The following is a 17,390-nucleotide window of genomic DNA, read 5'->3' as shown; positions in this document are numbered from 1 at the left end:
TCCCATTCTCCGTGGTGACAGACTCCCCTCGTCTCCTCTACCTCAGTCCCCAAGGCAGTCATTCCCCTTTCCCGGGGTGACCTTGATGAACTCCACTATCAGAGCCATTCGATACAAGACCCCCCATGCTCCCACCACCAACCTTACCCCCACCACCCACCTTTGTTCATCCTTTCTCCCTGTGACAGCAGGTGAAGTGTCCCTTCTCTGATCTAAGGCCAATTACTCTGGGTCATTCCCTTCTACCCACCATCTACCTCCCGGTAGCCCCCGTCTTGCCTCTGCCCTCAGACATGCCTCCCTCTGGGGTGCATCTCTTCATCAGCATTTAAACGCGCCTCACACTCCAGCCCAAAGTCCTCATCTGGGCACACATTCACCTGCTCACCCGGTTTTCTATGCAACCTCACTTGTCTTGCCAACTCCAATCAAAACATCTGTTTTCAACTTAACCTAACTCTCGGAAACAATAAAAAAATTACCGTTTCCTCCTTTGTAGCCCAGGACCCCCTCTCCTTCCCACTGAAGCGACCCCCCCCCGAGTTCCTTTCCAGTTCACCACTGTTCCCCCTCAGGCTTCCTTCCTAGCCCCCTTTCTGTTTCATTTCCTTCGTCCGGTACAAAGCTCGTGAGGACAGAGACGACACCTGTTTTGCTCATCACTGGGCCTCCAGTGCCTATCCCGTTACTTGGCTCAGAGAATGTGCTCATTAAATATGTGTTGACTAAATGCAAACAAATAAATCTCAACCCATACCTAACACCCTATCCAAAATTAACTCAAAATGAATCGTCAGCCTCATTATAAAAATCTAAAACTACAAGAATTTTAGAAAGAAACATGCATAGGAGAAACTTCTTGTGACCTTGGGTGTGACGGTGGTATTGTGGTTATAGTTTTTAAAGCCCTTTCCTGTTAATACATATCCTGAAGTAGTTATGAGTAAAATATGTCTGGAATTTCTTTTAAATAAATACTACAGTGAGAAAGAGAGGAGGGAACAAAGAGGGGGGAGAGGGGAGAGGGAAGGAGATGGGAGGGAGGAGGGTGAGAGATAAGATGGCAGACAGACAAGTGCTAACAATGGCAGGAAATGAGCGATGTCTCCTTATCCCAGTCTCTCCACTTTTACGTATGTTGAAATTCCCATAATAGAAACATTTAATGAGGGGGGTCAAACTACAATGCCTGTTAATATTCTTTCAGCTCTAAATTTTCTATATTCAATTCAGCTCTATATTCAATTTCCTAATTTATATCCACGGCATGTTTGAGACCACATATCGATACCAAAATGCCAGGAATATTTCCTAAAAATTATTGCACACACGAACCACGATGATCACTGGGAGATAAGTGTGTTATCTAGGAAGAAAAGTCTAAGAATTGGGCTGTGTTTTTCCACGAAGAAAACGAAGAATTGAATAAATGCTTGTAAATACACACAAGAGGCGATGCTCAGCTCTCTCCTGTAACCACTGACAACAGAGTGAGATGAAAGAGGCTTAAGCTACATCCTAAGGATCGTAAAACAGATGTTCCCCCATCTCTCTGTCTCTGGAACAAAATACACCGCATACCTTCCTCCCGTTCTGTTAATCATTTACTAAATCTTTCGACACTGACCAAGTGCCTGAAATACGCGCTACCTTGCTGCCAGGCACTGTGGGAAGCACAGATGAGTAACGCAATGAGGTTCTGTGCCTTTGAAATGTCTATGGGATCTTCAGCCACGATTTTTATTGTCCACTAATAGTAACCTACTGGAGAAACCAGGACGCATCTCTCACTTGAAATTTTATTAATAATCTACTGAACGATGATCTACAAACACCCAACTGAGAGTCTCACAGAAATGCAGCCCAAAGAGCACCGCCCCTGGGGTTCCCAGAGGCACCCCTGGGTTCCCAGCCCCCTGAGATCACGGGCGCAGTGTGCACTGTGTTTTTCTGGAGGGGCTGCCTGGCCTTCCATGAATCTCAAATGGTCTTCATCACCACTGGGATGCTGCTGCGTTTCACACAGCAGAAACTCCAAAACAAAAGGGACACGAAAACAGGAAAATGGTGAAAACAGAAACGCTACGCCTGCCAAGCCTGCCTCTTCCAGAAGTTGGAAGATGAATCCTTGAACTTGGGAAACTTAGTTTCCAGGGCTTGAGTGCCCTCTAGTGGCTGCTCCAATTATCACAGCCAACTGAGCCAAAGCTTCACCGGAGGCCCTGGCACAGGTTCATGCTCCCCTGTGAACTCACTATCCCAGGGCTTAGTTCACAACAGTTGCCCAGACAGCTAAGTATATACTACTGTGCTGTTTTTTAGGAAATAAGTATGAAGAAATTACCTCAATAACAGGTGTATGTTCTTGAAGTTCAGCGGTGTGTGCGGCCAGTAAACCAATCACGCGAGCAACCTTGGCTCGTCTGTAAGTGCACAGGAAACAGTCTTTAAACAGCAGAGTCAGGGGCTGAGGAAACCGACCCCGGGGGAGTTCCACGGGGCAATGATGAGCGTTAACGTGGATAAACATGGCGTGAGATGGGGCGAGCCCCGCGCACAGAGCCCAGAGAAACGCCCCGCACACGGGAGGCCTGAACAGCAATGCCCTCTGCGGTCCCATTTGTAAAAGTTGTGATTTTACAGCAAAATGAAAAACATTTTCAAAAGGCCTTAACCAGAGAGAAGAAGGAAGACACAGTAATTAGCCCTTTTATTTCTGAGTACAGAGGTATTTGGCTAAAGGTCTCTGTTCTATTTAATAGTAGACCAGTGATTTTATTTTATTTTTTTATTTGTTTTCGTTTTTTCAAACCTCACCCGAGGATATTTTTTCCATTGCTTTTCAGAGAGAGTGTTGGGGGGGGGGAGACATCGATGTGAGAGAGGCGCGTCCATTGGTTGCCTCCTGCATGGGACCCGACCTGGGCCGGGGATGGAGCCTGCAACTGACATACATGCCCTTGGCTGGAATTGAGCCTGGGACCCTTCAGTCCTCGGGCCAACACTCTAACCAGCAGTAGACCAGTGATTTTATATATAAGTAGTAAATAATATCAGAAGTGTTAAACATAGACAAGGTGGGGCAAAAGTAGGTTCACAGTTGTTCATATGGAAAACAATACAATAATTAATAAGCAATAATACAAGAATAAACTTCCATGTACTCACAACTGTAAACCTACTTTTGCCTCACCCTGTATGTACATATTCACTTTAATACAAAGTTTTACAATCATAAGTCTTACAAATATTGTCCTATTTTAATAAGTACTAGTCAATACGAGTTTTAGTGAGGTATATCTGTTTCATTACCCAGCAGAAAATAAAGTTGATAAGTTATTAAATATCACTTCAGGTGATTTGTAAAAGTTTATTTCATGCAGAAAATTAGTTTTGATAAGAATCTTTTTTTTAATGTGAAAAAAATGGTTGAGCGTATGAGTCGAGGAGAACTGTACTCTTATGCAGGGATGCCTGCATGCTCTCTGGGCTAAGCCACCAGAGAGCCTCTACTTTTTAGGTTCTTAAAATAACTACACAGGAGCCCCCTGGAGGGAAGCAAGTCAGACTCAGAGGAGAACCACAGGGAGGTGCCAGGTCTGTCTGAGCCCGAAGTCCATGCAATTTCACCGCCCCACACAGACACCCCAGGAAGCTGAGCCTCAGGAAGAGGTCATCGCCTGGCCAAGTCTCACTGGCAATCAGGGCCCAGAGCCCTCTAACACTTTATCTAACGTGCTGTTCACCATGCGTGCTGCCTCCATAAGCAAGTGCACGTCCTTCCATGAGGAGCTTACAGATCATAAGCACACTGGATTTTAAACAACATCATAAGGAAGCTGTGCTCTACGTAACAGAAAGACACAGTGGCGAGGGAAAGCTCCCCAGGAGGCGTAACTAAATTAAAGCACAGGATGAGGGGTAAGGTAGTTGATAAACACTCAAAAAAGTAACAGTTGATAAAGTTCCCAGACATGCTTCACATCATCCGAGAATGAAATCCATAATAACATAAGAACTATTTTTATTTTATTTTTATTTTATTTTAAATATATCTTTATTGATTTCAGAGAGAGGAAAGGAGAGGCAGAGAGAGAGATAGAAACATCAATGATGAGAGAGTCATTGATTGGCTGCAGCCCACAACCCAGGCATGTGCCCTGACCGGGAATCGAACCTGGATCGCCTGGATCCTAGGCGGACGTTCAACCGCTGAGCCACACCTGGCCGGGCAGGACTATTTTTAAATCTTTTGACATGTACTGTTGGGAGGCCTAGAGGAATTGCCCATGATTCAGAATCATCATTACTTGGAAATAATTTGTACTGAGGACTATGTGCTTTGGGGAAGTGTATATGCTGTAACTACTTAAGATAATGAAGAATAAATTGTTAATAAAATATACATGTTACTTACATATCCCAGTTTGGGGCTATTCGCAAATGCTGGATTAGCAGGTGGAACTAGGATAAAAAATGAAGACATACATTTTAATCATGGAACCACCCAGGAAGTGACCGCGCGGCTACGAACTCAGGCCTGTGCACAGCTGCGGTGGGAATCCCGCACCAAGAAGATGCTCACTTACAAAACGCAAAAGCACTGAGTATATGAAGAAGATAAAAATAAAAACTAGGAACACTGCTTTCAGTTCCTCATACCGTTATATTCTCTAAGTATGTCCCACCCCTCACCCCATAAACACACACCAAGAACCAAAAAAAATAACCTTAAAGCTATCCTGAAAGGAAATTATTTAAATTTTCAAGCCAGTTCCCAAACGAGGCCCCACTATGGCCACCGCAGACCACTGGGCCCTCCTTCTGGTGATGACTTCCAAGGCTCTGCCGAACTCGGGCCTCACTCATTAGCCAGGCCAGCCCCAGAAATAACACTACCGGGGGAAAAGTCTTAGACACTCAATGGCTCCCTTCAGAGTCCCATCCGAAACCCTGGGGTTTACCAGGTGGCCCAATAAAGGCACCTCTATTCCACATGGGCAGCTCATCCCAGAAACTGATGAAAAGGTCTCTGTCTTATGATTTCAGACATGAAATATATCATACAATGATCACAAGTCAACATAAAATCCAAGCCAGAGTATTAGCAAATTAGTTCCCTGTCTACTCAACCGCTTTTAGGTCTAAGAATTAAATGGAAGATAGTTTTGACAAACCTATAATCTTGGTAAGTCCCTTTTCTGTTGTAATGGGAACAAATTAATATTTTAGCTCTCATTTTCATCTCTGTAGATACACACAGGTGACATGCAGAAGGCACTGCTGCAAGGACCATGAAAGGAGTGTTTAAACATGTCACAACTGAACTACCTACCAGTGGGGAATGCAGGAGCCTGGTGGCCACCTCCCTCTGGCTGGCCACCACGCACAGATAGCAAAGGAGGTTCAGCTTGACCCGGGAGGCCCCCATGGTCTTCTCGGTGGTGGAGTCGATCTGTGAGCACACTTGTTGCAGAAAGTCATTCCAATCCTGGTCTTTTAGTGACATTAACTTATCCACTGAAGAGGAAAGGAAATATTAAAAGTGGGTCTCGTGACAAAGGGCTGCCGGAAATATTACAAGAGAGAAAATGGAACACAGAATTGAGATAGCTGAAGACAAAAAAAATCACGACCTCGCAATGTCAAAAACAAAAGAACTCCAGAGCTGACACTATTTTTATTTACTCTCCTCTACTCACTGCTTTTTCTTCCTATAGACTTTTTTAACTATGTCAATGGAAAACTATGTTTAAAAAAAAGAGAGATGCCTAAAAGAGAATTATCCTGTGCTGAAAATATAACAAAATGCAAAGTTAAATAAAACTACATTACAAAAAAACAAGTCTTTGTATAAATAAAGCCATCTAGCCTTAAAATATTAGAAAAGCCAAACATTTTACAGTTGTTAAATGTTCCAATAAGATTACTATTAAACGTAACCAGGTTCATGTGACAGCTGAAATCACCTGGGAGTCCTGCCTCCAGGTCCCTGTACAAACAAAAGGCAAAAACTAGGAAAACAGATGCCATCCAAAGTTAACACATTTGAGCTCATCTCCACCTTTAAACAAAACAAACTGCAATCACCATTTCCCAGGATAACTCAAAGCCAAGGGCAAAAGGGAAGGATTAACATTATTTCCATAATAATCCTCTAGGTTTTCATAAATGGTGGTTCTATTTGGCATGGTTTATTTAAAGGTGACTATATTTTGTTTATTTTTTAAATTTCCTTTGATTTGATTTCAAATCAGTGATTCTACTCCAGCCATGATGATGAAGTTCTTCCAAATCTAGTTCAAAAGCTTTACCATAAAAAATAAATCAAAATTTAAGATACAAAAAAATTTCCACCCTGGCTGGTGTGCTTGGGCGCTGTCCCGAGCAGAGTCCCCATTAGGGGGCATGCAGGAGACGTGTTTCAGTCTCACACATCGATGTTTCTCTCTCTCATCCTCTACCTTCCTCTCTCCTTAAAAAAAAAAAAATCAATAAAAATATTTTTTTTAATTTCTGATGTTTAACCCAAATCAGACTTTCCAATTGGTGAAAGGAAATGTAAGGATCTTCCTCTAAGTATCTCCATCCCCACAAAAGTGAACCATCCGGCCCCATTTTCAACTGCCCTGGCTTCCTTGAGTAGACTCTCAATTCTTCATTGTGGTCTCCAACCCTCCACACCCACAACAGCACCATGAATGCTGGAAATTCAATGGGCTCTGCAAGGGGAAGGTCAGGAGAAGGGCCCACCCATGTAACAGGAAAACTCTCCCAGCTTTACAGGAACTCTCCCACCCACAGGAGCACAAGGCAGCCCAGACGCAGCTGAGCAAGGTCAAAGGCTGGCACAAATGGATTATAGGCTGTTTATAATTTACATAACACTGCCAAGAAAACAGCCGGTTGTGGCCCAGAAAATAGAAATTTAGCTATACACGAATAAAATATTCCATTTGCTGTTAAATTTCTGTCTGCAGAGTGTCTACATGTTCAATAAACCCTCTATGATCCTACCTGAATGTGCTGGTAGATGCAATATTTTTGGATCAAATTTAATCGGCTGTTGTTTCATTATCTGTGGTTAAAAAAAAAAAAATACTTTTTGAGACAGACATTGGCTCCCGATTTGTCTCCTATATCAGATTATAAATCAATGAGGACAGAAAAGAACGTTGTAAAATTTGTCACCAATAAGAATTCAACAGTGCCCTTCCCAATTATGTATAAACTTATAACATAAAAATAAAATTTCAATTGATACTTGCAAAAAAATAAAGCATCATGAAAGAGTTACCCTATCTTGGCTTATTTGTAAGCTAATTTACCTCTAGGTTAGAAATTTGGTCATTCAACAAAACATGTGTTGGGCACCTGGCAGAGTAAGGTACTACGCTAAGTGTTAAGGGAGACACAGAGATAAAGAAGACACGATCTGGCTGTCAGAGAGCAGACACTCTGGGTAATAAACATTTGTTAAACAATAACAATACTTAAGTAACAATGCAAAACAGGCAGGACATAGTTACATTTCACAAGAGAACTTTTTTTAAATATGAGAGAATGCAGGAAGCACTTCAGGCCAACAGAAGAGGCAGAAGGTGGACTGAGGTCTTAAGAATGGTTAGGACTTGATGGTTGAATTCAAGACGACACCGCTGCAGGAAGCTGTGACAGCCTGAATAGGAAAGTATGTGAGACTGAAAAGCTGGAGTCCTTCCTCTTGAGATTTTTAATTAAAAAAATGGAACCATCATTTCTATATCTAACTTCTCCAAAATCTATAGTCCATTTTTAAAACCTTGGATGGTAGTATTCTTACCAGGAATGCATAACCTCGCTCTCATCAAGAGTGGCCCTCAGACAAACCGAAACTGAGGGACATTCTGCAGAATACCTGACCACTTCCAAGTGTCAAGGTCACGAGAAACAAGCCAAGATTGAGAAATTGCCACAGGGCCATGAAAGACAAGGACCTACAGCAGGAGAGCAAGGAGACATAAACTGAAATGTGGTCCTGGAACAGAAAAGGGACATCAGGGCACAGCTGGTAAAGTCATGTTTGGTGTTTAGTTAACAGCACTGTGCTGTTAATTCCCTGGTTCTGCTCACCATCTACGGTCCTGTGGGGCATTAATATCGGGAGGAACGGGGGAGGGGGGTAAAGAGGAACTCTAGTATTTTTTAACCTTTTCTGTAAGTCTAAAATCAGTTCAAAATAAAAGCTTATAATAAAATTTTTTTAAAAAAATAGCTACTATTTCCCAAAACAACTAAATGTGGTTTAAAAAGTAGAGAATATGATTTTTTTTTTTTTTTTTTAAATCATGGCCTCGCTGGGCGTGGCTCAGCAGTTGAGCATCAACCTAGGATCCAGGAGATAGCGGTTTGATTCCCGGTCAGGGAACATGCCTGGGTTGCGGGCTCCATCCCCAGCAGGGGACGTGCAGGAGGCAGCCGATCAATGACTCTCTCATCATTGATGTGTCTCTCTCTCCCTCTCCTTTCCTCTCTCTGAAAGCAATAAAGACAAATTTTTTTTTTAAAATCACAAATTATCCTAGAAGGTCCCCTGGGAAAATGCCCAATTAGACATTAAATTTGGCATAATATCCAGTTGCTCTGCCAGACATCTAAACTCCTAAAAAGAAGTAGCTCCATTATGAAAAATAACTGGGCAATCTATATTCAGTGTTGTCTTTCTAGTAAATAAACACGCATCCAGGAACCCATTTATTCTAAACTATAGCAATGTTCCCCGATGAGATGAGAGGAAACCGTCACAAATTAATACAGAAAGAGACATTTTTAAAAATTAAAATATAGAATAGATGGTGGTGGAATGTGTTGAAGACTGGAGATCAATAGAAAACAAAGAGACTGAGAAACTGAATTTTTTTAAGGAGGGTACTCACCCCATACTCATACAGTACTACTTTCCAAAAGACATGAGCAACAGTAGCCCACTGGGGTAGAAGTGCATGGTGAACCATGAGTCCCCAAGCTCCCAGGGGCTGCCACCGCCCACCCTGCATCCTGATAACCTATGAGAGGCCCTATATGATCGGCGCACTCAGCCACGCCTGGTGAGTGGGGCTCACTGACATCACATTAAGCAGGTATTGAGAAGTGAAAGAATAGAAGACTAAGGTCTGAGGTCTCAGAGTCAGCAGCCACTCCTCAGCCCGCTGGACGGGGGGAGGCAGAGCCAGTGCACAACACGAAGGAAACTCGCCAGGCAGGATGGGGCGAGGGCTACACACAGGGTGGGAGTTAGGGGTGCAGACACGCGGCACGAATGAAATCAAAGTAGACAACAAGAGGAGCAGAGATGAAAACATCACCCAGATTTCAGTCCTCAGTGAAATCGAAAACTCAGCCCCGGGTGAGTGGAGCGTCTTTCCCCACCTTCGGATTGTCAATAATTGGGGTGACAGTGAGTTCTGAGTCTGTGTAGATGAGCTCTCGCATCTGGGATTCCATGTCCTGCTGACTCAGGTGGTCACTTGTGGTCTGAAACGGGAACAAAAATTAGGCTTTGGTTCTGTGCCAGCAAAGAACTTTAAAAGACTGAACTAGTAAGATGCTGAGTAAGACACCACTGAGAATAGCTGCTACTCAACACACTCTCAGTCTCATTTGATCTCCACACGGGTGAATTAAACGAGTGAATTACATGGTATGTCAATTACATCTCAATAAAGCTATTAAAAAAAACTATAAAGCACCTCTCTCTTAAGTGTGCTTACGAGAAAAGCCAATGATAATCACGGAAATGACTTAGTTGTAAATTTTGTAATCACGAATATAGTTCAGAGATCAACTTGCAATTATTCTTTGGAATCTCTATATCTCATGTAAAAAACAAAAACAAAACAACAACCCATGTCTGTTCACCTTGGTCAAAGGAGGCAGCCTCTGTGGTGAACTCTGAGGCACATCCTCACCAGGACTTAGCCCCACTGCGGTGCTGGTTCTCGGAGTAGGACGAGAGCTGAAAAACACACACCAGTGAACACTATTCAGACATCAGAAACTTTACCCCCTGCTTACTACATGCTGGTAAAAATAAAAACACATCTCACGAAAAACTGCAGAGCATGGTAATTCTATGTGATCTCATTACATAAAAAACATTTAAACTTTAATTTGTGTTCACATGACACTGTTATTTTTATAACTGTTTTTAAAGTAATTTCCTGGCTAATTTATTGTCTCTCTTGTTTACAGCTTCTATGCTCTCTGCAGTATTTTCGGTTTTTATTAGAAACCTTAAAACATTGATTTTATTATTTTTTAAATGTCTGCTGGTATAAGCAGGAGTAACATAATAAAATAGATCAGAAAGATATTCTATAAAGGATGAGTCATATTTACAACTTTATTTCAGAAAATGTTCAATAGGGAAAATTATCTTTGTACATAAAATCTGCATCTGCCTGTAATGACTCCTCCCACACGTGTCAATGACGGCCGTGCTCTCAATGGGCCGCTCCATTAGCCCTGGGTCACTGGTTTCAAGTTTTTCACATTTTTAAGAAATTCACTCAGATCGCCAGGGTCTTCTTTAGTGAATTCCTTCAAATTCCCAAACATCAGGATTCTCACCTCTCTTTCACTTACCTATCTGTTTGTTCATTCATTAAACAAATACTTACTTAGCTCACAAGATATGCCAGAGAGTGTACAGAGTTTTTTAAAAACCTGAATTTTAAAAACCAGGACAACAGATGCTGTAAGATTTACTTTCGTCTCCTGTCTGGGGACTCTATCACTTTACGTACCTGAGAAGGAACATGGACTCGTTCAGTTGACCCCCAACAGTATTCTTAGGCCGCAAGTCGGTGGGATTTTCTGTGGCGGGAAAGAACATTATCCATAGAGGAACAAAGGACTGTGCGCAGGGATGACGCAGACAGGCCAGAGCGAGCACGTATGCGGGGGGACTCTCCGAAGCAGCTCTCTAGGCAAGCACGTGCTCAAACGAAAGCCCACCTAGTCTGAAAGGGCGGCTCGGCCGCTGGCCACTGCTCTCCCCTCTGGCTTGTCCACTCTGGGGGCTCCTCAAAAGCTCCTTGGCATCTTGTGACCCGGAATATTCCATCACGTTCCTGCTGTTCAACAGGAGAAAGTCAACACAATCGAACTTACTTTGAGCTTTCTGTACAGTCTCTGTGTAGAACAAGAGGCTGGAGAAGATAATTAAATTATATGTGACACTTGGCAAAGCCATGGAGTTAGAAAAGTAGTATTTTTCATTGTGTATTGAAAATGAGCACTACTCTATGCAGGGTGTTGTAGGAAGACATCTATATGCTTTATCCCTTGGATCAGAGAAACTCAAGTTTAGGAAAGGCTGTAAACAGAATTCAGACTTCTCTACACTTCCAATACACTGAATTTGCCAAGATTAAGATTAAGGCTCAGACAACCATTTGCCACTGAGTGAACTGAGGGAAAGAAGAGTCAGTTATTTGGACTTGACCTCCATTCGGCTACTTCTCACCTGTTCTTTTCCAAATACCATGATTTTTATAAGAAAAATAAAGTATATTAGTCAAGATGAGCTAGGTTATGCTGTGACATACAACCCCTCAAACGCCAGTGGCTCAGAATCCCGTAACTCTGTCTTCCTCATGCACACAGCGCGAAGGCTGCCGGGAAAGCTGTGCTCATCGTGGGCACTAAAGATCCAGCCCGACAGCAACTCCATTCTGACATTTTCTTCCCAATTACCTCGCCAGGAGGAGAGGTGTGGCAAATCACACACTGGCTCCTAAAGTTTCTATCCAGGAATAGCATATATTAATTCTGGTCACACTCCATTAGCCAAAGGAAGTCATGTGATCACATCTAGCTGAAAAGGGGGAAATGAGAGCCTACTATGTGCTTGCGAGGTGGAAACCACTTATACTTGGTAAACAGAACTAGTAACTACCATACTAACTCACAGGAGTTGAAACAAGTGGTCAGAAAATCAGCAAAATCAAGAACACAAAAATGTCATGATGAAACTCTTTAAACCCTTAAACAAATGCTTGACTGTTCTACTACGAAAGCACAGAAATTGTCATTGATGCTGCCTTATTGGAACAGCAATGGGTATGAGTGTTTAATAACCATGCCCCACACATGAAGATAAGCTTCTCCTACCTGACGCTGGAGTCCTCGGTGCTTGAATCCTGATCTTTTCCAGTAAAAGCATCCTTCCAAAATGAATGCTGCAGGAGGCCTGCCCAAGTCAACCTTTATAAAACATAAATGTTTTATATTTATCATGGAGAATTCCCAGGACATGCCCCAGTTATATGAATCAGGTTTTATACTTCATAAATATCTCCATGCACCTCTAAGATTGTGTCATATTTTACTCTTACATTTCAGTATGCAATTAACCTCTCTTAAACAGCAACCAATAATTCATAAACAATTCAGAAGCCTTAAATGGTACAGAATGAAAGAGTCTGACAACTAAGTACTGAAGTCTCAGAGCTCATATTACACGGAGCCTGATGAAAACATTTCGGATTCTCAAAACAGTCAACAAGGAAATCTATAAATAATTTAAAATTTTAAAGTAAATAGGTCACATATTATCAACCTGTAATTGGCATCTTTTATGTCCCAAGAGAGGCTAGATTATTCCAGGGTACCCTACCTGTTTTACACATTCCTTTTTGGAGTTCACTCTTAGAACTTCATTCAGAAATACATAAGAGTATCAACTTCATGACTATAGTCACACCTCCGCTTAGGTACCAGAATGTCATCTAGCTGGTTCACCCACGTTAAAACGACTTTCAGCTATACCTAGAACCCAGACTCGCTTTCAAAGCATGAGTTTTACTACTAATAGATTATTGTACCTATAGGTATACTCATCAGACTCGGAAAGGTAAGCCTGACTTAAATTTAAAAACAAAAAAAGAAAAGAATTTATATTTGATTAATTTAATCGTTCAACATTTCTGTATTGAAGTGAAAACTACTTTCATCAAAATTAAAACACTAATGATAAAGAGAAAGAATTTGCAACCATATATACAAGGGTTCTTAAAATTCATTCATGGAGAAATAAAGTCGCCAATAAAATGGGATTTTTCATCCATCAGATTGGCAAAAATGTAAGAGCAACAAAGCCCAGGGTAGGTAACAGCAGTAGGGAAAGAGCTCTCTCACGTTGCCAGGAGTGTAACCCATTCAGCACATTTTCCCAGGAGGCAGCAAATGTGTCACAATTTCAAAGCTCTCAGTCTTCAGCCAGCAACCTCACTGTGATAAATTTACCCAGAAGAACTGCCCAAGTGAACAACAAAAATACTCAAAAGGCTATTTCCTGTCGCAGTGTGTAAGGTATTATGAATCAAGACACACTCTCAATGTTTATTGCTATCACAGGTTATCTTATGTACATGCTGCAGCCATTTAAAATCACTGCGCAGCCCGGCTGGCGTGGCTCAGCGGTTGAGCGTCGGCCTAGGATCCAGGCGATCAGAGTTCGATTCCTGGTCAGGGCACATGCCTGGGTTGCGGGCTCGATCCCCAGTCGGGGGCATGCAGGAGGCAGCTGATCAATAACTCTCATCATTGATGTTTCTATCTCTCTCTCTCCCTCTCCCTTCCTCTCTCTGAAATCAATAAAGATATATTTTTTAAATAAAATAAAATAATAAAATTACTACTCAGATATATAGAGAGAAAAATGGAGGCTACAGGTAGTCCCATTTACGCAAAAAAGTATATAATATAGAGACATAAACAGATGGAAATGTACATATGCCATCCTAAATAAAATACATTTATAGCCTATCAAACACTGTCTGGAAGATTATCCACCAAAATAACACTAATCACAAAAGCATTCTATTATAAGCATAGGTTGGTCCTACAACTTATACATCGATGAGGGAGAAACATCAACATCGATCAGCTGCCCCCTACACACCCCCTGCCGGGGGCCGAGCCTGAACCAGGCGTGTGCCCTGACCGGGAATGGAACCGGCGACCTCCTGGCGCATAGGTCGACGTTCAACCACTGGCCAGGCTCTCTTATACTTAATTAAGATAGAGAATGGATTATTTTATATGCTATACTAAATATATTCATCATTTTACACCCTGAAGCAGAGACCCAAATACTTGCTTAACAACCACCTCCCTCTAGTTACCTCGTGGCAGAACCAGAACTAGAAACCAGCTGCTCCTGACTCCCAGGCCAGGGAGACCCCTCCCCACTCCCCCTCTGCCCCTGCCCTACCCCACGCCACAACACAGAAAAGTCACACTATGCCTATTTGCCTGTCCTTTGATATCCCTATTATAACAAGAGTATCATAAAAACATATCGCATTAAAATACCACTCAGTTACTGTTCTTACATTAACCATTTTGACAGTGTCATCCCTAGTCCAACAGTCTAAGGCAGTTTTAGCCTGACATCTACATGGAAAGAACCACAGCGCTTGGACTCACAAGTTACAAGAAAATCCAATCCACCAAGCTACTAGGCAACTACTGAATTCATTAAAGAGAAAATGACTTCAAACTCCTTATGACTGGAAGAATTTCCTTTTTAAGAAAAGTAGTTTGCACGCCTCTGTGTGTGTTAAGAACAGTGCTGTCTCAGACACCCATGAACAAAAGAAAGGTCCCACTCGTCGTCTGGACCGAAACAGCACCCATACAGACCTTCTCTGGGGGTCCTTTTGAAGTAAACCATCCAGCAAGTTCATAAAATCCGAAGACGCTTCAGGAAAAGAGGAATCTACACAAATTAATTCCCAAAAGGGGGGAAAGGGACAAGTAGGTGAGTACATATGCTACATTAGCACTGAAGTCTCAGCAGTTTAAGCACGTAAATTATTTTAAAGAGAGCACTGAACCTATTAATAACAATTAAGCTTCATTTAAATAGGGGAGAGAGGGGCACACAAAAAAATTTTTTTTAAACATTTTTTCCTAGACTACAAAGAAACAAGTTTTGAGTGACCCCTAAAGTTACTTTATTGCGTAACCCCAGTAAGGACTCGCAGCCTGACAAACTCATACCCTTGGCTCCCGCTAGTAATTAGGCCTCACTTCCGGAGACATTAATTTGACCAGCTTGGCTTTATGACGCGCTGTGACTAGAACACGTGCAATCCCTCTTTCTCCTTAGCAGCGAATGGTAAGCATCACCATATTGTGATACTGTCCAATTTTCTTACTCCCAAGTTTTGCCTTTTTAAATTAGACAGATGTGTACCACGGCCCGATTATCAGTAATGGTTAGAGAAAAGTGGCCATGGAGACAGTGGCCAATGCCCCCAAGGCAAAGCAGCCACAGCGGACGGCGCTGTCTGATGAGGGGCCGCGGCATAAGCAAGCGTGGGTCACCAGTGGTATCTTTTCGGATTCCTTCCCTGCATAAAAATCTTTAACTTATAGGAAAACAAAAATCGATACTGTATTAAAAAGTCATCTTATAAAAGATAGGAATGACTGGCTTCTACAACTAAGACAAAGTTAATGAAAGAAGAAAACGCAGCATTTTAAGAAATAGACTATTTTCAAAATATCAAGAGTGTTGTTTTTTACACTGAGGGTGATTCTTGAAATATTGAAAATATCCTGTATTCCTAGTTCTTCCATTAATTACTTGCGAAAATTTTTCTTTTAAAAACTCCCAACATTACTTTTTGTAAAGTCCTGTTTTTGTTTATGTGCCTTAAGATTCTCTTTTCTTGTGGCGTACACGCAAAGCACTTTATGGTGTTTATGTCTTTTGTTTTTCTTTTCTTTCCTTAAAATTGTAACGGTAGATGGTTATATTAATCACAACTTGTGTGACTAAATTCCAACACTTAGAATACTACACACCTATCTCCTTTAAAAGACTTTTCCAGCTTGTCGGGCGGCGTTCTGATCCACCGAGGCAGGGCTGAGAATGAGATTCATTACTACTCAGACACAAACCAGAAATAACTACAAAGGACGTGAGTCCAAATTAAGTAAAAGGCACATACACGAAAAAGGAATAAAAGCTTGACTTTTCTAAACCTGTAAACCAGACATCTTTTGATACATGAGTGCAAAATAATTTGTGTTTTTAAATGGGGGAAACTATTGTACTTTGTTTTTCATTTCAGTACCTAAAAAAATATAGCAAAGGGAATGCTAGCATTTCTAAAAATATCAATTAGGAACTACTTATAAAACATAAACTGGGAGGTTAGGAGTCAATGAAATAGACAATAATAAGAGCACAGTCAGTGTAAAGTGTAAATTAACTGCATTTATAATAAAAATCCTACCTTTTGGAATAGGTGGCAGAGGATCTTTAAAAACAATCTTTTCGATTAATTCTGAAACACTTTCTGAGAAGAATGGAGGTTTTCCTGAAATTACATGAAAACCTGTCAATTAAACAAGCTTGGCATCACCAATAATACTAAAAATAAATCCCAACTGCAAACAGTTCAGGATTACACAAATCACAAATGCATATACAGCAATAATTAATTAATGAATGTGTAGTATATTCCAGGCACATGGTCTATGTATTTTTATATTTCTATAATTTAAAGTCTGTCATCCTAGCCAATATACAAATTCACATATGGACCACAACCATGATCCAAGGTTTGCATGGGATGCCGGACATATGGGAATAATTCAGTCACAGGTATCTTTAAGAGAACTTCTAATAATCGTAGCTCTTTAATAGTTAGGCACATTTCAACATTCCAGATGATTATCATGGAAAATACCTATATGTCAAAAAGTCCCTAGGAATCTGCACATGCCTAGATACCAAGCAATCCAGCCAAAATCAGTACAGATAAAAATTTAGAAAAACCAGCTTTTTTTCCATCTTACAGGTAAAATGTTTGCAAACTACAGATTTAACCTTCACGTCTGTCCAACTCTCACTTTAAAATGAACCAGCAAGTAATCACCTGAAAACATTTCATACAGCAGACAGCCCAGGGACCAGAGGTCACTGGCGACAGAGAAGTCAGTAGTACCCTTCACAATTTCTGGGGCTGTGTAGCTAAGCGATCCTAGAAAGAAAGTATGAACAGTAACTGTGTTAGGCATTTGTACTGTACTCAACACAGATCTACCTTCAAGAGGCCTGCTGAAGTAAAAAACATGAGAAGAGAATATACAGGTGAATATAACTCCAATATAACATGCATTTCACGTTTTTTTAATGTTTTCTAATTTTAAGGTTTCATTTTATAAAGATATGTATAAACATAAGCACATTTCAAAAATCCAGCTAAGTCAGAGGGGTGACACATTTCAGTATATTTATTCTTTTTTAAATTAACAATTTAAATAGTCAAAAAAAAACAACCTTTGGTTATAGTATCTTGAATAGGGTGTGCTAAGTTACGCAGCATTAA

General features: G+C 41.2%; 1 protein-coding gene across 1 annotated transcript in view; it reads right to left on the bottom strand.

The window, feature by feature from the left end:
• ULK4 (unc-51 like kinase 4) overlaps window positions 1–17,390 on the bottom strand; it is a 177,535-nt gene that overhangs the window by 152,135 nt on the left and 8,010 nt on the right. The window contains exons 6-17 of the mRNA XM_016196088.2: window positions 16,938–17,042; window positions 16,293–16,376; window positions 14,689–14,764; window positions 12,154–12,246; window positions 10,996–11,114; window positions 10,785–10,854; window positions 9,898–9,994; window positions 9,409–9,513; window positions 7,018–7,078; window positions 5,336–5,520; window positions 4,418–4,464; window positions 2,345–2,423 (exon numbers count right to left, since the gene is read on the bottom strand). Coding sequence (XP_016051574.2) covers window positions 2,345–2,423; window positions 4,418–4,464; window positions 5,336–5,520; window positions 7,018–7,078; window positions 9,409–9,513; window positions 9,898–9,994; window positions 10,785–10,854; window positions 10,996–11,114; window positions 12,154–12,246; window positions 14,689–14,764; window positions 16,293–16,376; window positions 16,938–17,042 — 1,121 coding nt within the window. The remainder of the gene's footprint in view (window positions 1–2,344; window positions 2,424–4,417; window positions 4,465–5,335; window positions 5,521–7,017; window positions 7,079–9,408; window positions 9,514–9,897; window positions 9,995–10,784; window positions 10,855–10,995; window positions 11,115–12,153; window positions 12,247–14,688; window positions 14,765–16,292; window positions 16,377–16,937; window positions 17,043–17,390) is intronic.

Source organism: Miniopterus natalensis, chromosome 15, assembly GCF_054644295.1.
Source record: "Miniopterus natalensis isolate mMinNat1 chromosome 15, mMinNat1.hap1, whole genome shotgun sequence".
Lineage (NCBI taxonomy): Eukaryota > Metazoa > Chordata > Mammalia > Chiroptera > Miniopteridae > Miniopterus > Miniopterus natalensis.
Note: the sequence above shows the minus strand (reverse complement) of the source record. Positions and strands in the feature narration are given on the sequence as shown.